This window comes from Clavelina lepadiformis, chromosome 3 (genome assembly GCF_947623445.1).
Source record: "Clavelina lepadiformis chromosome 3, kaClaLepa1.1, whole genome shotgun sequence".
In the NCBI taxonomy this organism is placed as follows: domain Eukaryota; kingdom Metazoa; phylum Chordata; class Ascidiacea; order Aplousobranchia; family Clavelinidae; genus Clavelina; species Clavelina lepadiformis.
The window spans coordinates 9,104,958-9,130,568 of record NC_135242.1 but is presented as its reverse complement, the minus strand read 5'-3'; the positions used below and the strand labels follow the sequence as shown (position 1 = coordinate 9,130,568).

Sequence of the window (25,611 nt, the reverse complement as noted above, 5' to 3'; positions counted from 1 at the left end):
CCCGAAAATGACTTTCAAATCTTAACTCTACGGCTGCTACCATCAATGCTCCACCACATAAATTGATTTGATAAATTGATAGATCTATCGAAGCTGATTTAGCAAAGTTAGCCCTTCTGAAATCCATGCGGCATAATGTATTAGCCTACAAAATTTATGTACAACCAGGCGGAGCACCAAAAGCATATTCTTACAGCTTGAATTATGTGTACAATGTGCATATGAGGATTTCGGGAAAGGAGAATAAAGTAAAAATTTGCACTGAAACGGCATATACAGCATACTGTGTATACTACTGAAAAAATACCAAGTTAGTTAACTTTCTAAACAAAAATGATTAATTAATACTATGGAAGTTATACGTTGTGGTTTACAGCAGTGATCGTAAGCAAGTAAAACATAAATGTTAGTGTTGGCAGTGCACTGAATGAAAAAGGCAGGGAGTTTTGTGTGGAATAAATAACAGCGTTAAAAGACTCCAGAGAGGTGGATTGTGCAACCTAAATAACCAAACTTGTCAAAGTTCTTAGTAACCTTTATGAGTTTACCCAGATGTTACCACAAAGTTTTTTGAGTACTGCCTGATGGATCGTCTCTTTGGTGGCGGTTCGCATTTTCCCATGCTCGACTGAGATCTTTTCTGTTCACTAGGAACTGGTGGCAGCATGTGCTGCGTTTCCACTTTCCTTGGTAAATTGCTAAATCCGCTGCATTTGGTGGAAGCTGGGAGCCCTAAAGGTCGTCTCATTCCTTTTACTGTAAAAGTTCTTCTTGTAGGTTTAACCATATGACTAGACTCTGGGTTGATATTTGATTTACTAGCTTTGACTTTGGTGCGATCACATACAAAAGACCTTGTTTGCATTCGCAAGTTTGGGCTATCTATATTATCTTTCAGCCGGGGATTATCTGACTGTTTTCGAAGTTTCCTTTCACTTATCGCGTATGTGTGATCTCGCATTGGTGGAACAATATCAACAAAGTATGATTCCTGATTCGTTTCAACGAGGTCATCCTTGGGTTTAATGAGACTTTTCCCATTATTGGTTGCAAGAGTCACCTGTTTTTGATGGTCGTTCTGAAACTCCATTAGAGACATATGTTCACTTTTTGATTTACAATCAAAAGTATCAACGGTGTTTTGAACTTCTGGAAAATCGATTGTCAGTAAATCAATCCCGTCAAGCTGCAAAGAATCCACAGTTTTTAAATCGAATTTTGTTGAGGCTGAAACCTGCGTCAAAGGGGAACCTTGATGTAAATCTGTAGTTTTACTCCCTTTTTCTCCTGGCAGCAAATCTTTGTCGCTATTGGTGCATGTTTCTTGTTTGACACTTTTTTCGTGCAAACTACATGCTAGGTTTGTATCTAAAGCATTTACTGCAGCGCAAATATCGTCATCTGAAAGCTCAATAACAAATGACCGTTTCTTGCATGCTTGTTTTTCCTTTTCCGCATTGGCGGCTTGACGTGTTTTTATGCGTTTCGATTTTCGCTTTTCATCTGGTTTGGGTGACGCATGTATATCATCCAGATCTACACCCTGTGCGACAGATAATTTGTAGGCATAAAGTATCATAGGAACCTAGATTGATTGCAATAAACTTGAGTTTGTTAAGTAAAAACATCCACTTAAATTTCAAACAAAAAATTACCTTGAACAACTATGAAAGCTATATTATCAGTCTGGAATTACTCTATAAACAACTTCACCGCTTATACATTAAACTTCTTCGATAAACTACTTTAATTCTTAATATTAGAATGTGAACAACACTAAAGCTAGACATTTTTGTCAACAATATACCTGAGATAATTTTACATCGTTGGTTTTATCAGCGTTTTCTTTTATTTCTTGTACATTTTTCTCTTTTGTCAAACTTTCAAATTGAACTTGTGGACCAGAGAGAGTTGGCAGTGATTGAAGCTTTGACCCAGCTTCAAATTTTTCCTCATTTTCATCACTGGCTTCAGAATCACCAGAACGATCTTTCAACTGTTTTTTGTAAAACAATTTACTACAAGTCATATAGCACCTATACCAATAATAAGATAAAACTTAACAAAAAAGTGACCGTTAAGTAAGGTTGGCAGAAATCTGAATATAGCTATTTTGAGTTAAATTGAAGATAGATTAAATCATTTAAGTTAGGTTGCTTTGTTGTAACTTTTAACTTAAGTTAATAAGAAACCGCAAAAGCTTGAACGTACAATTTTTCCCTGTGAAATAGGCCAGTAACCACCTTAGAAAGTCATGTTAATTACTACAGCATGTGTAATTACTACTGTATCTACTACACTAACTACAGCAATGTAAAAAAGAAAGACCTTTGTCTTCAACATCGTATCTGAGAAGATTTCACTATTTTCTAAAATAGGAGACAGTGGGTCGTTGTTTGCAATGTTTTGATTCATTCCGACTAAGGTCCACTGCTTAGCAAATGCTCCATCTTTCTCCTGTAAAACCATATACTATAGTTTAGTCTGCTAATCTCATCCGGGGAGCCAAATGGCAGACAGGAAAACGAAACACTAGTTAATTTTGTGGAGGGTTTTAAAACCCCTATTTCATATTTCAACAGTTTTTCAACTGTATTCTTCATTCTTCTTAGTCTTTATACACCAACTTAAGTAGCTTTAACTTCTGATTATAGTTAAACGATAGATAAAAAAAAACAAAAACGGCATAAATTTGTTAAAAGCATTATTAAAATGCAGGGAAAGAGAAAACCACATTACCCATTATTCCCATACCTGAGACTTTACAGCTCTCAGTTTAAGTTTCTGTACAAATTTTCGTGGAGTTTCTAGTTCTTCACTGTTGTTTGGCTTGCTGTCACTTACAGTTAGCTGATTGAAATGAGGTGATGACAAAATGTCTTCCTTATCTCCATCTGTATCACAACACAGATAACTAATACAAACAAAGCAAAAACAACGCAAAACCAAGACTCAGGTAAATAACAGTTATTAAATATTGAATAGGCAATGTAGAAACCTTCATGTTTGATCGACAATAATCTTTATCAATCACCTGGATCTGATGGATCTGGATCTGATGGATCTGGATCTGATGGATCTGGATCTGATGGATCTGGATCTGATGGATCTGGATCTGAGGCTACTCTGTCTCTATCTGTTTCGCGCATGTTCTCTTCGCAAGGTAAACTTCCTTTGCACAAGTTTGTTTCCTTTATAGCTGGCTCATTTAATGCCGTTGACAAGTTGGTTTCTTTAATCAACATATCTGCATTAGAAACGTGGAGTTCATAACACCAATAAAATTACATACTCATGCTAAAAGCATAACCATTCTCATAAAAACATCCACAAAGGCAAAGCATATGAAATCATAATGCATACAAAAACAATAAATCTACCTAGAGTACCAGGTACTACAATACTTTTCTACGCTGTTACTAGCATCTTCTTACCTGGCAAAGCTGTGTTGCACTGCACCTGTTGATTGTATAACAACAACAAACGTTGGTCAATTAACTTAGGGTTATGAAGATTCTGGATTCATTAGTTGTAAATAGTTGCACTCATGAATTTGTAACAAATAAGAACATTTCATTTTCATATGTTAAAACCTGCATGAATTAATTCAACTTGCAGGAAAAACAAACTTTCATTTATAGCAAATACTTTACAAATACATACCATTGATTCATTGTCATCATCTTTCTTGATAACAGCGTTCCCTACTTTACATTCTTTAGGCCTTTCTGGGTTTAATTTTAGCTATAAAAATAAATTCAGAATCATCATATTTAACCTTCGTTTTCTGACAACTGATTCTATTTTTGGAAATCTTAATTGCATACCGGTTCATTTGATTTTAATTCTTTAACATATTTATCTTCAGAGTGATTGTTTTGTGCTTGCGTCACAGACCATGTCTGTGCATCATATTTTGTATCCTGATATTCAATGTTTTCTTGTCCATTGCCAGGAGTAAATGGGTGTGAATCCTTTTAAAATAATAAATAATTTTAAAGATAAATTATGATGGAGAATGAAAGCGCAGTACTAAATTCAACAAGAGTGTCTTTAATTTAAGGGAACAACTTTGTCTTATTGCAGCAGTTCCAAACTGGATGTAGGATATTTCATGGAATTTTGAAATTCAATGAAATGGAAAGTAATTATTCATTTGATTAATCAGCTGTGTTGAATATTGAATTTCTCATTTTAATCTGGTGATACTAAATTTATTAAGGCTGATAAACCCAAACACTAGAAACAGCTGATCTGTTAACCCTCAATAAAGATAAACTTATATGGAGCATTTACACTAGTAACAAACATTTAACAACAATCTATTTCTAGTAAAAGAACCACAGAATTATGTGAACAAGAAACAAAACACACATTTTAACAAATAGGTAATCACCCAATACTCACACTGAACTAAGTTTTCAAAGTAATTTAAAATAAGACAACTTACAGTCTTTAACGTATTTGGATGTTCTGTAGAGCAGCCTTTGTCTTCATTATATTCACAATTAATAAAAGCATTTGATGCTACTTCATCTGATGCGTCATTACTATGGGTTTCTAACTTAGAAAAAGAATCAGACTTCATAGTATCTGGACCTGCTTCACCTTCATGACTTGAATCATCTCCATTAGTATCAAACCCAGGAGTCATTGTTAATTTGCTCCGATTAAGAGATGCTGGTGTATCAGGAGCTGATTCTTTATTGTCTAAGAATAAGGAAGCAATGAAACAATCTTGTCTTTATAACATACAGTGATTATTGTTACTTTCTTTGTCAATATAAAGCTCACAACAAACACTTTGCATTATTTTGTTCAGATTATCAAGACAACGGCAAACAAGTGATGCATCATTAAATGATATCATTAGTATGCAATTCATTTACAAACCTGAGATATATCTTGGAGGTGTGAAGGGTAACAATGGGCTATTAACTGATACATGAGAATGCTCCACATCTGTATCTAGTAATTGTGCAAATACTGTTAAAATACCTTTTTACAAACAGATAGTATTGAAAAAGTGCATGTCTAAAATACTATAATGATGTATGACAGCTGTACGTATCAAATAGGACAAAAACTAGTGGTCAAACTCAACAAGAATGATATGCGATAATTCAGCACAAACTTATTCACATATAATGAGGGAACAACACATACCATAGAGCTGTGGCAAAGATGAGGTTGAAACTGAAGAATATTCGAGAAGAACACATTCTTGTTTTGCTTTTTCTGGCATATTATTTTCTACTTTGGAATAACTACTGGCAGAGTGCAATTTCAGCTCATTTTGTGCTTTTTCGATGCATCTTTTCATGACATCTTCTTCTGTTTGCCCACTACTAATCGTCATCGAGAAAATTTGGGAAGAGCCTGCATTTCTACCATTAAAGTTACTTTTTTCAGTTGATAGAAGGTCACGTGCAGCCCTTTTGCATTCTTTACTCCTTTTCTTTTGCTTTTGACTGAAGATTGGTTTATACCCAAGATAGTTATTGGTATGGTCAGTTGCCAGATGGGTGGAAGATGATGCATAATTCTTTCGACGTGAATAATTAGAAGGAAAATGTTTTGGTGGCAAGAAAGATGCACGTGCATGACCATAATGTGAACAATGATAATTGTGTCTATGTCGTCTAAACCCATGTTCATGTTGAATATGCTTATGACTCACAGAAGGTTTATCGAGCCGTGGATATCCCCCATAGGTATGATTTCCATTTCTGCCAATATGCCTATGTTCATGAGCATATGAAGACGCAACGTTGATTTTTTTTCCATCATTAACATATGCAGTATTGTTTCTGGACAAATAATGTGAAGGCATGTTAGTATTCCATTGCACGTTAGGGTTGTATTTTGTTGCAGGTCTACCAGCAGTACCTGCACCAAGAACCTGGCGACCTTTATTAAACTCTACATTATGGAACTTTAATGAAGGTCTACTGCATGGCTGAGCACCTGGAAAGTTGTAGCCAATGTGGCCACTATTGAAACCCCCATAATTTATTTTGTCAGTATTGCCTGGGGCAGGCACATTGTATCTCTCTGGAGTAAAACCATTTATTGAGGGACTTTTTACATTTTCGGCTATTGTTGTGATGGGATCATGAAAACCGGTGTCCTCTTGTAGACAATTTTGTGTTTTTTCAGCATGAACAAGATTTTGTCTGGTTTTTTTGCTAAAATCTAAAACACCATTCTGTGTCACTACGTAGTCTGTTAAAGGTTTTCTGCTTGGATGTCTTAAATCTAAAGGTGCATCAGCATAAGCAACATAACCCTTTCTCTTAACATCCAGAGTGGTTGGAGGTGCAGGTGAATGATTGATGTTTTCTGCTGTAACAGACGGTGAACAGGGGAGAAACATTTTGGAAGGATAGCGATCACTAAATGAAGTGTGTGGCAAGTGCTTGTTAGCCACATAACTCTTTTGACCAACCAACGATTTAGCAGAAGCATTTTCAATGTAGTTCATTTTGGACGTCCAGCATTCATCTAAAAATGATTTTGAGCCAGATGGATTAGACACAGGAATATTTCCTAAATACGGAGACCTTGGATAGATCGCTTTATGCAAATTGCCTTTGTGCTCGATAATTTGACGGTCTGATTTAAAATCTGCTATTGTGTAAATTCCAGACCTTTCTTGAGGAGTAAATGTTTTGCCTGGAAAACTTTTCTTATATGGTGATGTTTCTAGCTGTGTATTTCCAGAAAAAGGTTGGATAGGATTAAGTTCACAAAATCTTTGTATCTGTTTCAGTGGATCCAATTTGCTAGGCATTTGAACATCAGCCATAGAATTTACTGGTATGGCTTCAGCAATAGATTTGCGCAAAGAAGATCGCCTAGGATAAGCAAGGTTTTTCTCTTTTGATGAAAATCGTGTGTCATGCTTCTGTGAATCAAAAGATTTTGTGGGAAGAAGTTTATATTTTGAATTAGTGCTCAGCACGACATTCTTGTCAAAATCCTCCGTAAATGGTCGAGATGGCACCAGTTGCTTCCTGCGATGTGAGGATACAGCTCTTTGGTCATTTGGCTTTACATGTGAAGTTTTAGAACATTGAGCAACATTTTCATCACTAAAATACAAATTTAATATATAAAAGCAGCTAAAGTAAAAACATTATTGCATTGATAATTTTTTGCCGCTAACTGTGGAAAGTGAAAGTTAAATACAAAGTATTATAATACAATGAAAACATTCTTGCAGAAAATTAAGCAATGGATAAATGCTCCAAAGCCCCAAGAGCTTCAATCAGACTACATGTAAGAATATAGCAGTGTTGTAAAAATGGTGGGCTAGCATGGCTACCAAACCCAGAGTCTAGATAAATACAAGAGAAATATGCTATTAAAAAAATTAAATTAAAAGAAAAGATCATAATGGTATTTCTTCCAATATAAGTTATGGCTTTTACTTACTTACCGTTTTGAGCGGCTTTTATAAAAAAGTGCACAAATTATTTTATTTCACAAAATTTTAAGTCTCGAAATAGAGTTTAAACCTAACAAAATAAGCTCATAACCTTATGAAAATTTGTCTTCCATTCCAAATTTAACATGCAGTTTGTTTTACAGACCTTTTACCAATGTATCCTTGCTAAGATTACAAGACTAAATTTTAATGTCATTAGAGTTTTGACACTGGTTAAGCTCGAAACAATACTTGGTGCTGTATATTTTTTTCATCATTTTTGTGCTGATTTTAATAAAAAAATAACGTGGCCAACAACATAGCAAACATGCAATACATAAAGAAAAGAGATATAAGGTTTATGTATTTTTAATGGTTTTATGTATATTTTTAATGGTAATTTTAACGATCAAATCAGTGTTACATATTTTTAGCAGTTTTACTCATCATAAAATGCTACAGCAAGATCAATGAACTAACCTGCTTTTGTTTTTGTTTGATAGGCGTTCCAGTATTTTACCCAACTTTGACCATTGTCTTTTGGTTTGTTTTACATTCTCAAATTTTCCTTGTCGATCTAACTCGATTGAAACGTTTTTGCTTGGTGGAGATTGTGGAGGCACACAGAGTGAAGTTGCGTTTGAGGATTCATTTTTATCAATAGGTTCATTATCTTTACTTGTTAAAGCCGTAGTAGCTTCTGTACTACCAACAGCTGCTTTTGATCCTGATTTTCCTATCGGATTATCCACTGCAAGCGATTGTATGTCTTTTGCCTCTTTACCTAAAATATTAAAATTCTTTAGCTATGCTCACAGTCACAAAAGTTTCCGATAAGAAGCCATTAATTTTCACCAATGCATCGTTATGGTGGTAGTATCGTTAGTAGTTTTACAGAACCTTCTAAAATGAAATATATCATACAGTATATGATGCAGCTACAAAGGATTGCAAAAAATTACCACATGAGTGATTTGCAACATTTCCATTCATAACTGAATCTCTTTCAGCGTCATCTTGTATTTTGTACTTGTCAACCACCATACTGACCGGCAGTGCAGAGCGAATAACCTTTTCAGAGAAATATCATGGGAAATGAAGTGTCATACAAATTACATAATCCATAAGTGAGTCATTTGATTTTTGAATCACTTGTTTTACCTGATTTCTCTCGTGCTTCAGTCTGAAATGTCTGCGTAAATTCACTTGGCTGGTAAAAGATTTAGAGCATTCGGCACATTTCTGTGATCGAGCTGGACGGCCATCTGCACCAACCGCAACATTATTTTCAGAAACAGGTTTGCTGTCAAGATTCCCATCAGATGCATTCTGAACAGTAGACTGTTTGCAAATATCTTCTTTCTTCTTGGCGATACTAATCAGTGACAAAAAATTATAATGGAGATCTTAAAAAGTAGAAACCCTGGAAAAATTCTGTCTTGATGAAATCAAAATCCTTTTCTTTTCACTCACTTGCTTTGTGACACAACTTCCATTGTGGTTCCACCCATTAAACTTCCTTTTTCAAATTGATCTAATTTCAAATATGCAGCAAAATCTATGTTTTCCTCAAACTTATTTCTATCTTTTTGGGGCTGGTGAGGTATGGTGGTAATAGGTTTTCTATGAACTGTCAGAGATGCAACCTAAAAACATTACAAAAAAAATTAACAGATTGTTTTATTTGAATTTATTTATTTCGCCAAGGGCAACTGTGATATTTTCCTGCAATTGATTTACAAGTGAAGAAGATAACTGCTAGTTCAGCTGACCTTCTTTCCAGCTCTTTCAGCTTTGGTTTTGGTAACTTTCATTTTGTGAATAGCTCTTAAATGTTTCACCATATCTGTTTTCTGGATAAACCCTTTGTTGCACACCTGAAAGTCCAGTCAACAATTGTGAGTAGATTTTCACCAACATTTATCATAAAAAAATTTAAAATAAAAAATATGGTTGTAGTAGCATAACAAAGAAACTTGCTGACTGATCCAGCATTTATTCATGCTGATTATATATCTAGTAAAATAATTGAGAGACTTTTTAAATAGGACATACTTTACAAATATGAGGACGATCACCAGTGTGGGTTCGCTCATGCCTTCTAGCATTTGTTGAAGTTGGAAAGCGCTTAGCACAAAACCTACATGCGTATGGCCTTTCACCAGAATGGCTACGCTTATGTCTCTGAAGCTCATGGCGAGTAGAGTAACAGCGATCACATGACTCACATTTAAATGCATCAAATACTTTCGGCATAACTGTACTGTGCTTTTCCTGAAAATTATGAAATAAAAGAAATACTAAAAACTAAATGATAATCCCACTTTACAGACGTTCAACATCTTTTAAGTTGCATAGATATCACTAGTGCTCATGAAAGGTTCCATAGAAGCATGGTAGCTAAAGATATGACTTATATTTGTTAATAAGTAAATTAGAAAATATGCAATCTAATAAACAAGAATCACAAAATAATTAACATACTTGATGATGTAGTCTCAGTTCATGCCTTGCTTTGAAAAAGATATGTTGCCTTGTACAGAGTTTGCAGGCATATAAAAAATATGAGGAGTCTTCTGAAGCATCTGGAGATGAACGTTTCTCTGTATAAAATATATCACTGAAAAATATATTCAGTTGCCTATGAACGCCAAAAAATGTAAAGTAACAAATTAATCATAACATAAGAAGAGTATATATATAGAATATTAGAGTAGATTTTAAGAAAAAAAGTTGTGATTTAAAATAAAAACAACAAGTTATTATACAAATTGATATTTATTAAATATAAATTATTAATCTCACAATTTCACACCAAACCAGTGTTTTTCTAGTCGGTCATTAAAAAGAAAACACAGCACTTGATATCTGTAAAACAATGTACAATTGCTATTGAAATATTTAAATGAGCGCACCTGTACTTGTGGGAAAGCTTTTAGAATGATGATCAGACACGTTTTCTTCTGCTAATAATTTATCAACAATTTCTTGGTCTTTCTTTCCTTTGTTTTTAATAAATCTTGGGTTAATATGAATTCTTTCATAATGTCGACGAAGACTGAATGAGCGTGGAAATAGAATATCACAAACATCACACCTGTATAAAGTTGCAAAAAATTATTAAATATGCTAAAGAAATTGCAACTGACTCCACAAACAAAAACAAAATTTGCTTACTTGAATGATGTCATTCCGTTTGACTTTGTTTTAACAGTATGCTCCTTGCAAACCTGTTTTAAGCCAACAAAACTTGGATAAAAAAAGATTAGAACTGCACAGTTGAAAAAAAAATCGAGTAAAAAGATAAATAGTAAAGTTACAGTATTCAATAAATTAATTGTACTAAATCTAATTTACCCTTGACTAACTGTTTAATCCATACCTTAAATCTGAAGTTGCCTTCTTCATCAAAAGATACACTTGGTCCTAAATAACAAGCAAATATTTGAAATAAAACAGGAATTTTGGTTAATATTACAGCAAGATTCTAATTATCCAGAACATAATTTTTTTAAATATTTTGATGAAATTTTTAGTGAATTTCTTTCATGTTGGTCATAATGCTAATGACTACCAAATCACCTTCAGTTTCAGCACAAAATACTGGCGTTGATGGTGTTGAAGATTTCTTAACTTTTTGGTTGGAAGGTTTATTCTTGGAGTTATTATTACCCGTGGGCAGGCCAGATTTATTTGCTTTATTTTTCTTCAGCTGTATCCTCAAGCCCTTTACGCAACAATGCTAACAGAATTACCAAAAGTAATCAAAATAAAGTATCAGTCAAATGTTCCTGATATATATTTACAAGTAGCAAAACACTGACTGAATATGGTGCCAATTTTTTGAAGGTCGTTAGCTTTGTGGGTACTTCCAGAAGACAATCCTTGTATCTTGATGGTTTTCTTTTGAAACGCACAAGCTTTGTTTTAACCTCAGTGTTTGAATTAGTATTAGCAACCTCACTAACAGAACTGGCTTGCGCTTCAGAGATTCCAAATGGTGAGAAATCTTTGGTATCAAAAACACAATCTTAAATTTATCTATAAATTAATAGGTGTAATTTATACCTTAATTTTAAGTATAATTTATTTATTTTTATTAATTATCTTTAATACTACAACACAAAGATTTCAAGTATTGAGACCAGAGTAATGACTCGACTCAAGTTCGACTTTTTCCAAAGACTTGCCTTAACTCCAGCCCTTTAATAAGAAAGTACATAAACGGCTTGACTCGGGTCAATATGTGAAATGGCTCAACTAGAGCCGGTTCTTTTTGATTTCATTAAAGCATTAAGGTAAATCTATTATCTCTATTTATTGGTCCAAACACATTAAAGTGTAACTTAAAATGATTTTATTTGTCTAGGAACGTGTAAAGTGATACCAAATGGAGCAAAATTTGTAATAAACCCAAATGTCTCTGGTCGATAGAAATCGTATTTTTGCTTTCTGTTCAACTTGGTTTCGAATATCAATTGACTCGAGTCTTCTTTAGCAAATGACTTGACTTGACTCGAGTCACCTATACCAAAAGACTCGATTTGACTATGAAAAGGTAAATGACTCAGCTTGACTTGCGACTCGAGTTTGATGACTTGGTTACAACTCTGATTGACACAACAAAACTTGCTAACAATTGCAGAGAATAGACTACTCACCAGAAATATTATCCGCTTTGCTATTATTAGGTGATAATTGATCATTTTGAGACGATGACGAAGCTGACTCAGTGTCTTTTGAACTTGAAAATCCAAGTTTATTTTTATCGGTCTGCAAAAACAAACAAAGATACGTTTGAAAAATTGCAAATTTAACCTAAAATGTTAAATCAAAAATGCATACAATTCATTTGCTTTTGATAAAGGTAGCTGTATAATAATAAAAGCATTGTGGAACATGGATATACTATATTAGAAATGATTTTTGCATTTTAAGTTGTTGCAGAAGAAATCTTTGGCCGCTTTGAAAAGAAAAACATTTCAGGAGATGAACGGCCCATAGATTTAATGTTTGCACCGATATAACGTAGCAATAACAAAGCGAAAGTTGTCACCCATAAATAAGTTTTCTTTTAAATGTGCGACAAAATACTCTTTACTTTAATTCTGAACACTGCGTTGTCGGGGGTGTAGTGCCGATCGTGGGCTGGTGGTACAGACGTGTAATACGTAATTAAGGATGTGCCAAAGTAAAAAAAGGTTCGTGGTTTGTGAGATATTTATGCGATTCCGAATTTGCTAACTTTGCTCAGTTCGCTTTATATTGCAAAATACCCGACGAGCAAGGAGAGCAAGCTTAAACTTAACCTCTTGTTGGAATGAAAACAATTAACCTGGTTTTCGCTTAAACGAAGTTATTTAAATTACTCGCAACCATAAAATCGAAAACTTGAACGTTTTGCTGTGCATTTCTCATTTTATGCAAAATCAAAGCTCCAGCCCGAATCTGCAAGATTCGGATTCGAGCGAAAATCAAAGATGGCCAATTTTCAGGGCTGTCTTTGATTCAGCACATTCCCATACATCAAACCTCTATGGTCTTTGCCTATGGCGATTCAACGTTCAATTCATGCGGTTCCGGATTGTTCGAAAAATCCCTCACCCCTAATGTACTGTCGCAAAATCTTCGTGATCCGTACAGGAAATCACGTCTGAAAGAGGTCTATTTTCTTAGACTGAAAAGTCACTACGGAACTTCTCAGCAAGCTATAAATCAGCGATATTTTTTACAGACGTTGACGCATCTATTGATAGCATTGTAAGCATTGATAGCATCTATTGATCTAAATGTAAGCACCTGCGGTATGACTATCTTTTTTTATAGTCGGACTGAGCAAAGTCTTCACACACTTAAACTCGACGATGAATATTCACCGCTCTAGTCCTGATTCCTCCTACCGAGCTTGTCTTTGGGCAAGTGACGACATGAGTATACATTTTTATTTGTTTTTTTTTGGGATTTTTGTTGTAGGCTATTACCCAAATTTGGGACTGTTCACAAGGAATTCAGGACCACCACTAACGTTGTCGAGGAGGATATTTCCACGGTAGTGCAACTGGGAATCGAACCTAACCGACATATTCACGAGACAGGCGGACCAATTGCTCCACCGCCGAGTCGACCTACACTCAATCGCGCGCTGTTATAATGACAGACGAACTTAACTCGAAATTATTATGGTCTTGCAAAATGCATTATTTTATATGTCAGCGCGTATTTCATATCAACCTAGAATTAGGTTACAAATACTTTGGAAGAATCTTAGGAAGGGTTAGGATGTGCATTTCAAGAGAACAGAGAAACATGATCCACTAAAAAATTAACTCAGAGTTATTACCATAACAACAGGCGATAAACGCTACATTGTTTCGTTATCACAAAAATTGTTTGTTGCTGAGTAAGTTTATAGGCAAGTTAGAATGAAATAATTTATCACAAAAAAAAACTATTACAATTTTTCCCAATTTCACCCATCAAACAGGCAAAAAACGTGTTAAATGACCGAACTATTGCATTCAAGCTGGTCTCTGTATACATTAACTCTGTGCTTTAAAGAAGCATAGCAAAAAAGTGCAAAACGTACAAACAGCATTGCTTTAAGTCAATGCTGGATCAGTAATGTTGCTGCTCCAGTGCCAAATAGGATTTAAACTTGGCAGACGTTCAAAAATAAAGTGGATTGGGAAAAAGAGAAAACAAGAAGCCAAACATATTCAGCTTCGTTGTCACGGCATCTGTTAAAACAGCTTTATTATGCCCATTATAACTATCTCGTCCGGTTAGGTTTCAAACTGGTTTCATCATCATAGGTATAGAGAACAGGAGGTCTTCAAAATTGTGAACGGTAACGAATCCGAACAACCTCATAGGAGCAAGTTAACATTTCACTATTAAAGCTGGTGGAAAATCTCCATAACGCTGATTTTGAAACTTATAATTTTAGTTTTTTTGTAAATTAAGGTTACTACCGCGTTGCTGTTATACATGAGGCTTTTAAATTAATGTCCTCAGTGGGACAAGAAAATCACACTATAGGATAAAATGTTATAGAATTAAACGTAAATGTTAGAATATGACCAATAACGCATTGAATTAATAATGCGTGGGTATAGGAGATGTAAACTTATTTTGTGATGGAATTATTCAGGCCATTTCGAACTTATTCCCATGGCCATATTATTCTGTACTAGATTAGAAAAAATGCGTCTCCAACAACCCGTTACGTTATACCTTATTTTCACGTCAAAAACTGGTTGTCTTCTAGAATATTATGTTTGGAGGTTGTTAAAAAAGCTATTTTTGGTCTTCATATAGTTATGAAAACCAAAACGGAGTTCTTCAATCTACTCCGATTTTTGTAGTTTACATTTTAATTTTCATAAAATCTTTGGCAAGGAATGAGAAAACTAATATCGGAATGCATCGGGCCATGCAACTAAACACTAGGAAACTTTTTTGTTTGTAACTTGCATATTCTGTTATCTGCTCTGAATGTTGTACCACTAGCCTGTAGTTGTGTTATCTGGTTTAAATATAATATGCATAAAAATTTACAGTTTTGCTGAAAACTTCGAAATTAGTTTTCAATTTCGTCATTTTGCAAACGAAAACTGACCGATTCTCCTCTTTCGCATCAACCATGGTATACAGCGAAATTTTTTTGTTAAGTTAAGAAAGCCTTGCTGGGCTTGCTGTAAAACTGACGCTCAATTTAAGAAAGTAAAACTATAAGTTTTAAGTTCCAACCAAAATTTTCTTCTAAAATGAGTGTTGTATAATTTATGTTTTCTATAAATTAAATGCATTATTTAATTTACTTCCCATGCGTCTGCAAACAAGCTTAACTTTTTTCACCCTACTAAACACGCTAGACAGTGACCAACATAAGCAAGCAACTAAGCAAGTACCTCGGTTAATACACAGTCTCAAAATACAGCCTAAATATTTCGGGATGTGGTGCTCCGTCAATGTTTCCCCAGCCTCTGACGTTACGGTCACCCCAGGCTTTCAATTGCTTTATAGAAAATTTAATTTTTTTTAAATGCACTGCTCACAAAACTTTTTGTCTCAATCCGTTTTGGTTATTTGGAAGAGCTAAATTATGGTCCACAGAGTGTTCGAATTCGACATTCAGGCTACAAATATACGTTTTTGCAACTTGATTTTGTAACCCTTGAATTACTATGTTTGTGGTGATTACTGCAGGAGGTTACGATGTTCACAATATGTTAGTAGCAATAAAAATTGGGGATACAATTTCTGGTTTCAGTAATTGGATCTGTCAAAAAAATATTCCACGTCATTTGGTCACTCAATTCCAACTAAGGTACAGAATACCAGCCTTTGTGTAGTGCAAGCGCCACCACTCAAAAAAACTACGTAACTAAATTATCAGCTTCACTGCCGACATACAAAGTTAGTACAGTACTCGGACCATACCTCCAAAGGTCTTGTGTTCGTAGTCAAGGCTTCAGAATGCGGTGAATCAATCTCTTTGGCGAAAGTTTCGTCATGATTTTGTGCCAAGCTCATAGTCTCCAGGGAGATCAATCAGTGGGTTTACATCAAATGGCAAAAACTTATTCAATGTTCGCTCACTGCATGCAATGCTTTGAAAGTCGTGAAAACCTGGTGGTGATGGAACATGTTTTACTACGAAAATATCTCTAAGTAATAGCCTACTATTGGGCCTAAATCAAATGAAATTTGAAAAAAGTCAAGCGAAAAATCGTCACACATTTGTTTGAAAGTTTGTAAAAAAAGTAGCCAGCTGCTTTTCGTGCTTAAAACAAAGTAACAAATTTAGCTCTAAGCAAGGAAATATCCAAAATCACAAATAGACGTTGTTGACCCATTAGGTCTGTTATTGTGCTTAATCATCGACAAAAAGCATCAATGGTGTGTTGAAAAGGCAAAACGCGCTCTTTCCTGTATAACTCTCTAATTTTTTAAAGAAACTCTTATGTTGTATATATATAACAAAGTAAAACTTAGATACAGTACCGGTATTTTAATTGTTTGTAACTTTGCACTGTCTGTTTTGTGTGGTGCTAGTTTGGAATGCGACATACATAAAATTTTCTGGTGCTGATAAACACTTTCAAATCATATTCAACCTAAAGTTCCTTATTAAACTCAATGCATGGGCTATACGTTAGTATACGGTACACGGATACCGAAAACCTCATTATATCTACGCTAATACACGCTCACAGGAAGTCATTTCAGATTTTATAAGTAAAATATTTCAAATGCTGACGAGCCATTCTTGTAAAATATTCTATCGATTAGAAAACAACTTACAACTATTGAAAACTTCGCGATAAAACCTCATGCAGTAGCCTCAACCTCTGTAACTGGATACAACCGCCCACAAGCGACATGGGGTGAGCGTCTGTATACGTCAAACTGAGGCCTGACAAGGCCAGAATTTTTATATTAGCACTTTTACAGTAATTTGGGAAGGGTACAATTCACTGTATAGCTTCCGCAAATAAGTACAACTACATGTTCCGATGCGTTTCATTTGATAAAATCTGCACAATAAGCTTTTCCGAAAGTAGATTTGCGTTTCCAAATAGAATCTTAACGATGAAAAATACGCCTTACGAACTATTTAAAACTACTGGCTGAATAACAGACATAACTCCACTCCAGTCGCAACTAGGCGCTCTAGGCGAAAATGAAATTAAATAGAGCTTTCATTGTAAGTGAACTAAATAAAATCTATAGCACAGGAATCAAACTTCTGTGACTTGTTAACTACAACTAATTAAAGCTAGGGGATTCTCTGCCTCAGAGAAAACATCTTGAAATTCCAGATCGTACTATACTATGTTTGGTGCGACACGTCAGTAGTAAAAATAATTCGCCTTAAGCAAACACGAGCAATCTACAGAACGTTGTAAGACCCACTCATGTGGCTTATAATCGATCGTCTGCTACCTACATGGTGCGCGTGCACTTCAGTTACGTTATTTCTCTACATAAAAGAATCCTTAACGCATAAAAGCAAAGTGCGCAAGCATCATGCACTTTCAGTTTCCGTTTTAACTGCGAAAGGAAACTCGCAATAAACTTAAATTTTTATAAACAAACACTGTGAAAAGAGCATATTGATGTTGTAGTCTATGATCAGAAATTTGCTGTTTCAAAGGATACCAATGCATATACTGTCCCACAACTGCACAATTTATAACTCTGAGAGTTTTGGCGTACAAAACAATAATTAGAGATCCATATTCTCATGAGCTACATGAACATATATCTAAAACTGAACGAATGTCAGAAAATAAGTTTGCATGGTTAGGCTTGCAGTGTCATTGCATTTCACTACAATTACTGCCTCCCATACTGACACGGATTATTCAGTAAGCGGGTGACTTCTTTCACCAACGTCACAATCACTGACAAAACACTCTATCGTGCTACTCAGACGAACGCACAATGCTGATCAACTACTAGAACCTTTATAGACGCACACGCCTTTTTTCGCTGTTAACATACATAACTGCGCTTGAATATGCTTGATTTCAACATGGCGCTTGAAGCGAGCACCGTCAACGTACAAACGGAATCCGTCTGGCGGAGCATCGCTTTATGTCCAGTACGTTCACCAAAGGTTTATTTCAGTCACGACTTTGTTTTGCTTGGAATCTTGATGTTAGTCACCACTTCCGCCCTTATGCTTGTATGCCACAGGTATTATATGTGCGAATTACCGCCGCCTTATGTGATCTTTGTGCCGTCAACTAGTTTTCAGCGAAAGTTTCGGGCGCTGTATAACGCAAGCATAGTAAATGTACGCTCTGCTTCTCAGACGTTTCGCTTGGGTAAGGTTGGATTGGTTGGCGAGCGAAAACTATTGAACAAGCCCTGATATGTGCTTGCTGTAAGGACTATTAGAAGTACGTTGTCGTGTGTGTGTGTGCGCTGCTAAAGCGTGTTCTCTTGTGGGTACAGAAAGATTCCGAGCACAAAAGAAACGGAAAAGCAGAAAACTGGAAACTACTAATGCTATAAAAATGAATCATTCCCACAGCAAAAATATATATTTCATTAATGCAATGTTGCAGATAAGAAACATTAACGCTACAACAATTACATTTATAACTTTTTGTGATTGTGATTGTCGCATTATTTTCAGCAAGATTGATAATATTAGCAAATCTACTTACAACTCTTTTTTATGAAGGCTTGCGCAACATCATATCAGAAAATAATATCAAACACTTGGTGATTGGCCAAACTTGGATCAGATACGGTAATGTTATAGGCCTATTATGAAATTTCACGGTACAACATGAATAAGCAATTTGTTCTTTCTCTATACTGCATAGACCTTAAAAATGCGTCTGTAACAAGAACTGCTGCAACACAAATCGACGCAAAACTATCGATTTGAAAAACGGCAAACAATTTCCACAGCCGCAATTTAGGCCCGAGGCGGCTAGGAACAAAACATGAAGGTAGCCTATAATTAAATTCGTCTAACAAGCAATACTGGGGCTTGGTTGTGGCAATAACACTAAAAATGTCTCCAAAATGTGATGCTGAAAATAATGGCCCATAGCGAAGGAATCGTTCTAGAATCTAGATTGTTCATCTTCGTTATATCTCAGACAAAAATACATTGAATTGTAAATTTCCTTTACACCGTTTAGCAACCGATTGTTTGCTTTACGTTTACTCCAGTCAGGTTGGCTCAGAAAATTACACGCCAGAAATACTGTAGCCTACATGGCGTATAAATCAAAATTCTGTTTGCACAATTGTTGGAAGTGCTGTGCATGATAATTTTGTCCACAAAGAATTGGAGCTTCATTTTATACCGAAAGTATATACTGTACCTTTACAAATGACCGATAAAATTCAGGCCATTTTGTTCAGCAGCCTATGGCAACTGCTTTTTGCCCTAGGCCTAAAAGGAAACGAGGCCTATAACGTTTTTGATGAGGTCATGAGTTGTGTTGACTGAACGGCAGCCAAGCATAAAAAGCAAAATATGCAGATTCTGTTTCCTACATGTTTGGATTTGTGTGTATCATTTTTCGCGTTTACTCAGCAGACTAGCCAACTATGGCTTATAGTCGCATTCAAGTTGGGTATAATATCTACCATCAAACACATAAATTACAATAACTATGACGCCTCTTTTCTCTGAACAGTTCGGTTTTTCAAAGTGAAAGTTTAGTACCGCTAAGCTAAAACAATTTTCTTTGTATTAGAATACATGCACAACATCCAGTGAACTGTTTTAGCTCCAAGTCGTACCAGAACTATTTCTGCTGCGGTTAGTGCAACCAAAGTGTTAGTGCAGTTTGTTTTCAATACGCACGAGGGGTGATTTATTGTGTTTAAAAATTGGTATTCAATCTCCCAGAAATAAATGAAGGCTATAACCAGTGGTGGGATTCAGCCGGTTCGTGCGAACCGGTTGTTAACAAGCGTATGTCTAGGTATATATATATATTGGCCCCGGGTCAAAATGGCACGCTGCTAGTGAGAGAAGCGGATGTTAAAATATTTGCATCTCACCACTGGCTATAACTTACAAACCATCATCACAAGAATTAGTTGGCTTTAGAATTAACAAGCTACATGCAGATTGCAGAGCATGGAATGTTGGAGACACGAGTGAAAACAAAACACTCAATCTTAAATCCGCAAAGCTCAACCTTATAATGAGTAACGAAAAAAACCCAACGCAGCGTTTAAGGAAACCAATGCGAACTCCACAAGCAACGAAACTTCGCTGTCAGCGCAAGATGTTTTGATAAACGCAATAAGCAATTAAATATGACAACTTATGTGGAATCAAATATCAGTACGCGAAAAAGGCAAAATAATCTTTTTTAAAAAAAAAACTTCATAAAAAGAATATTTTATGCAAATAATAGGGCCTACTGCATAGCCTAATAGCCTTGCAGGTCAACGTACAAATGATCGTATTGCAGACAAGAAATTAGCGTAAGCGTTCATGTTATTGAGTCGTGTTATTCTACTCATCACTTTAAGAACATTAGCCGTTAACATTACGAAAGGTAGCTTTTGGCCCACCAAATATATGATCGAAAAAAATAGCTCACTCTGTCATCAGAAATAATATACAATATTGTTCAAAAACAACAGACTTAAAATGATTAGATTTAAAAAGGTGTAATCAGTTTCTGAATGTTTTTAGTTAACTGTGTCTAAGTTGAAACAAAATGCAGTTCTGTCTTTGCTCAAGGCTCTGTTAGTAGATAATATCATATCATATCTTAGAACCTGGTTAAATTCTATATATGATGTTAAATATTAACTGATAGTTGCTGTCTACAAAGGACAGTCGAAGCATCTGAACTTGTTTTAAAGATATCAAGCCTGCGTGTTTAGGTTTTCAGCTTGACCTTGAAGCAGTTGCTTAAACAATGAAGATTTTGCAGTGTTTGTGGACCACAAAAGGTGTTCACTCGTATAAGGGGCGTTCAACTGATGATGAGAATTGTTTCTTCACGTAGAAAATTTTGAGTCTTTTTGTTTAAACTTGTTTTTCCCAAAATTTGCTTAATTGTCTTATGTCAACATGCTTTCTTTATTTGCTATAAATAGCCTTACGTTTCTATTTGCGGTCTAGGAATATAGCCAGGGTTGCCATACCGTCCTTATTTCTAAGATTTGTCCTTATTTTAAAGGTCCGTGTCTTAGAAAATATGTTTGTCCTTTTTTTCTAAGAATTGTCCTTATTTTCGTCCTTATTTTTAGGGCAGAGGTTCGTATTTTGGGCATTTTGACACCTTTAGCATACCATTTTGTACCAAAGAGATACCAAAATTAAGATCATGCAGATAGTGACTTGTTTTTTTGGAACATTGGTTGCTTTCTCCTGTTGCGCACTGTTTAAGGTGGTATTCGTCTTTTGTTTCCTAGTCGTCCTTATTTTAGAGTTGAGACCGATGGTAACCCTGTATATAGCATAATCTCACTAAAATGGAGAAGCCCAGCGTTGTTCAGAACAGCGCCTTTTCATGATCAACAATATTCCGAATACTGCATGTTCGGTTTACCGTAGCCATTTCCGGGAGCAGCTAATATCTGGAAAATGAAATAAATAAACTTCCGAAATCAAATTAAATGCATTCTATACAGGATGGTTATTTGTAATAATATTATCTCCTATTACTTTGAATGCGCTTGTATAAGACATGTTCTGCTAAAAAAGTTGCCAGATGCGTTGAGACTTCATGCGTAGTGTAGAGAGTTAAAGACGGTACACGTAGTACAAATAACTCTCAAAGGTCAGTAGCGGATCTGATGGGGCTTAAGAACTAAGGACACTTACAATAATAGGCCCGCCAACACTCAGAAGTTTGTGAAAAATAGAACCGTGAAAACAAACCAACCCATCGATTAACAATTCGTCCAACAAACAAAATCATCCAAACCAGGCAGAAATATTGCTCGAACTGAAAAATCACATATTAACAGATTTGTTCCTTTGTACTCTAAATCGTTCAAATTAATGACTTCTTTGCTTTGTAATTTAAAGTAAATTGTTCATTATAATATTTTAGATCTGTAGCAACCCGCTTGTCGCTGCAACTACGATAGATACTAAAACGAAAATCGCTTTCAAATGTCGATGATTCTCAATGATCGGCTCGGTAGTCCTTTCCTATTTCTTTCAATGATACATTTCGTTTACCTCTTCAGCTTTCGATGTCTTTAATAGTTTGTCGCCTATGTATATTTATTTGAATCATTTAATTTAAACTAACCTCATCCTGCCTTGCTGGAAAAGGATTAATGTGATGAAATCAATGTGCAGATATCGCTTGAAAGAGGTAAAGTAGTAATTTTAGGAAATATAGGATGTTCACATGATGACATAGATTAACATTAATTCGTTGGTAAGCTATGGAAAAGATGAAGAAGGCGATTTTGAGGTTAAAAAATTAAGAAAAGGTTCAACTAAAAGAATTCCTTCCCATTCATCCCTGACTTTGCATCTGTACTATAGAGGAAGATATAAATAACGTTCTGCAATCGCTCCAAAATTACGACATCACAAATCGACTAAATGCCTGCATCAAATATGACTTTGAACTGTCCTCTGTTAACATTTTTAACAATGTCCAAGTGCACCCCATGCCCTGTTTTCATGTTTCTCGTTATGGAACACAGTGGGACAAACGTTTTTGACAAAAATATTTTTCTTCGTGATTGTTCGATTTGTTTATGTTTGTTTGATTAAAACTATCTACGTTAAATCCTGTGATTGGTACAGGTTGGAGGGAAAAAAGTTGAATAAAAACTATCTGGCATTTTATACGATGAAAACACTGTACTCCTAGCCTTTCCCTAATTTATTATAATCATGAAGGTTTTGACAGTATTAAACTGTAGTACGTATAGTGATCAGAGAAATACCTTACCGCAGTGAATAAAACATGGTTTCATGGCTCATCAAATAAGTTGGTTAAATTTTTTAAACCTCATTGTATGACAATTTGATTTTGTTGAGCTTCTTTTCGTATGTGGTTACACTCATTTACCTTACTGCTCCATTTTTAGTTAGCCCATTTTTAGTTAGTTGGCATGCACGTTTTTTTTGAAAGTCCTGCTGGTGTTGTCAATTGAAGGAATTGATTTGTTCGTAAATTTTACATCAAAGCACAACAACAAGGAAATAATCTATACGACGATTCTAGAAACAAAAAAGTAGAATACAATATTGACTTACAGTAAATATCTACAATGAGTAAGAAATACAAAATATTGCCTATCTTTTATACAGTTTACTACAGAACTGTAAGAAGTAGTCTATGTGTGAAATGTTAGATAGTGTTGTAGGCCTAATGTTTTAACAACATTCATAATTTCTTATAGATTAACATTTTCTCAGATGTCAATGGTATGGAATATAATAATAATCTTTTTCCACGATCTGAAGAAAGTTTTTGCACGACTTAAGCCCGGCGATGACATCGATGATTCCTCATCGCTCGAGTCCCAACCGGTTACTGAGCTAGTATTTGTGCAATCTCCAATTGTCACACATTTTTTTATCTTGTTTTTTTTTTTTAAATTTTTATTGTCCGAATTTAGAACTGTCCACCAGGTCCACTGGACAGGAGAAAGTGTCGTTATTGCCTTACCCAAGTGCATTGCTACGAGAGTGCTACTGGGTATCGGATGCGGAACACGAGCTGCTTTGCGAGGCCAACGCTCGAACCACTCTGCTACCGAGCCGACAATAACTTCAGCTTACTAGTTTTTATTGACATATTTGTTGACAGACATGAAGACAAACTGATGCGGGACTACGGCCATCCAAGAGACTGAGAGCTTTGGTTCTGCTTTCTACCGCCTTCAGGAAAATGCTCACCAATCACCATTATGATTGCTGAAAACCGTCAAAGAAACGTTATTCCAAAAATAACTGACAAAATTGCAGGATCAGGACTGCAAATAACTATATCAAATGAAGCATTCAACTTTGATGCAACCAAGATGCATGCGCCTTCTATTTAATTACACCAAAGCAATTGGATAAAGACGTCGAACTCAGAACAAGTGACAGGCCTACAGCTGCTTGTGTTCATATGCAAATTTAACTTTGTGGCTGATATTCAAGAACGGATCTTGGGGAATACCCATCCAGAAATGTTATCTCAAACTCAAAAATAGCCTGACTTGTAGGCTTACGTACAAAATACCTAAAATAAAATTTCAGTTTCTATATGCTGCAAAATGCGCTTTTATTACAAGACCACCACACAACTCCAATCTCTAAAATGTTTTTTGCTGATTAGGCTACTTGGTATTTCGCAAGGGAAACACTTTGCAGAAAAAAACGAAATGGACAGTAGTATAAGAGCATGAATACGCACATCTGGATTTCAACTGTTAAATAACTTCAGATTAATGTGAAGAATTTTCGTTTCCCTTATAGCCTACTTAAAATAGTTGGTTATGCTGGCTGTCCGGTTGGGGAACATGCTATGTTTTCTCGAATATTTTTGTGGAAAGTCTTATTATGAAAGTAAGCTTATCCAGTTATTGTAACTTATTTTATCACTGTAGCGACAAGGCCTTTGAGGTTTTAATTATAAGAACAAGGGTGTCGTATAATTTGAAGAGGTGGTTATAAGACAAAAGTGTTTTTTCATTAAAATAATCGACTAAAAGAAACTAATTCTATAGTTCTTGCGTGCTATTGAAAACTTAATTTCTTTTCCTATATCTTAGTTGTAAACAAATAATTTTTTTTCCGACTCGAGTCAAGTTGAGGTTATTTAAACTGAGACTCGAGTCAAGTCAGGTCAATGATTCTAGCTTTAAAAACGTTTTTGACGTCCCATTTGGCGTTGTTAAACTGGTTATATCATAACGCTAAAATTATTCTGGTTGATTAAAATTATACTTTCTTTCAGCGAAGTAATTTTTTGGAGAAATATACAATTTTCCAAGCTAAAGGTTTATTTTTTCCGTCACAACTTCCTTCAAGAAAGTTGACTCGACTTCTTTTATGGAGGCGGGACAATGAATATGATTTGCAAATAAATAAATAAAAAATAGGCCGAATTGAAAGTCCTAAGACCTAACCAAATCGCTTGAGTATGAGTAAAGTGCTAGTAATATGAAAAACTTTTACATATCTACAAAGTAGAATGTTAGTGGAATAAAAATATTTATATACGTTTTATTGGAACTTGTTTTACGTAGATTTTATTTTGTTTCATCCTACTCGCAATCATTACGAGTAAAATTGGGTGTTAGTTTATGTAAACAACGTTTCTTTTAGCTTAACTTGGATTGAGACATATTTTGTTAATTTCAATATATTATTTTGATATTTTCTACCTTTTTTATTTTCACACTTGATTGACGTGTTTATTTAGACGCCACAATCAGTAGATGCCATCTCACACCGAATAATTGAGCTGGAAGAGTACAGCTGGCGTAACCTTGGGTTTGAGCCAGGCTAGAAGTAGACTACATTTAGGCTAGCACAAAGTAATATTATAGGGAAAGCAAAAAGTAAGTAACATCATTGTTGTTCGGTAATAGTTAGATTAAAATAACTAATTTTATAGGCTTTTACATATTGCTGTATATAGACTGGCGCATTGTACATATCATTGTAACATATGTTATACAGGTTATGTGCAAGTACTTTACGGTGTAGAACGAAA

General features: G+C 35.1%; 1 protein-coding gene across 6 annotated transcripts; it reads right to left on the bottom strand.

Annotated features, from left to right (window-relative positions):
- Positions 1 to 122: 122 nt before the first annotated feature.
- On the bottom strand, positions 123 to 18,797 carry LOC143448501 (uncharacterized). Of its 6 annotated transcripts, none has more exons than XM_076948272.1 (26): positions 18,610 to 18,797; positions 15,872 to 16,060; positions 12,091 to 12,202; positions 11,254 to 11,438; positions 11,012 to 11,171; positions 10,812 to 10,855; positions 10,607 to 10,659; positions 10,345 to 10,526; positions 9,914 to 10,032; positions 9,485 to 9,703; positions 9,202 to 9,306; positions 8,903 to 9,075; positions 8,591 to 8,804; positions 8,392 to 8,500; positions 7,910 to 8,213; positions 5,167 to 7,094; positions 4,894 to 4,968; positions 4,451 to 4,710; positions 3,828 to 3,974; positions 3,664 to 3,744; positions 3,435 to 3,516; positions 3,035 to 3,247; positions 2,755 to 2,894; positions 2,329 to 2,457; positions 1,808 to 1,996; positions 123 to 1,543 (listed from the first exon to the last, which is right to left on the bottom strand). In XM_076948272.1, the coding sequence occupies exons 2-26, from the start codon at positions 15,962 to 15,964 to the stop codon at positions 545 to 547; spliced, it is 6,315 nt and encodes a 2,104-aa protein (XP_076804387.1). In that variant the 5' UTR covers positions 15,965 to 16,060; positions 18,610 to 18,797; the 3' UTR covers positions 123 to 544. The 6 variants fall into 6 exon arrangements, with proteins under 6 accessions (XP_076804387.1, XP_076804390.1, XP_076804392.1 ...); XM_076948275.1 differs by having other exon boundaries at positions 3,035 to 3,232; XM_076948277.1 differs by having other exon boundaries at positions 3,435 to 3,459; positions 18,610 to 18,796.
- Between the last annotated feature and the right edge of the window lie 6,814 nt (positions 18,798 to 25,611).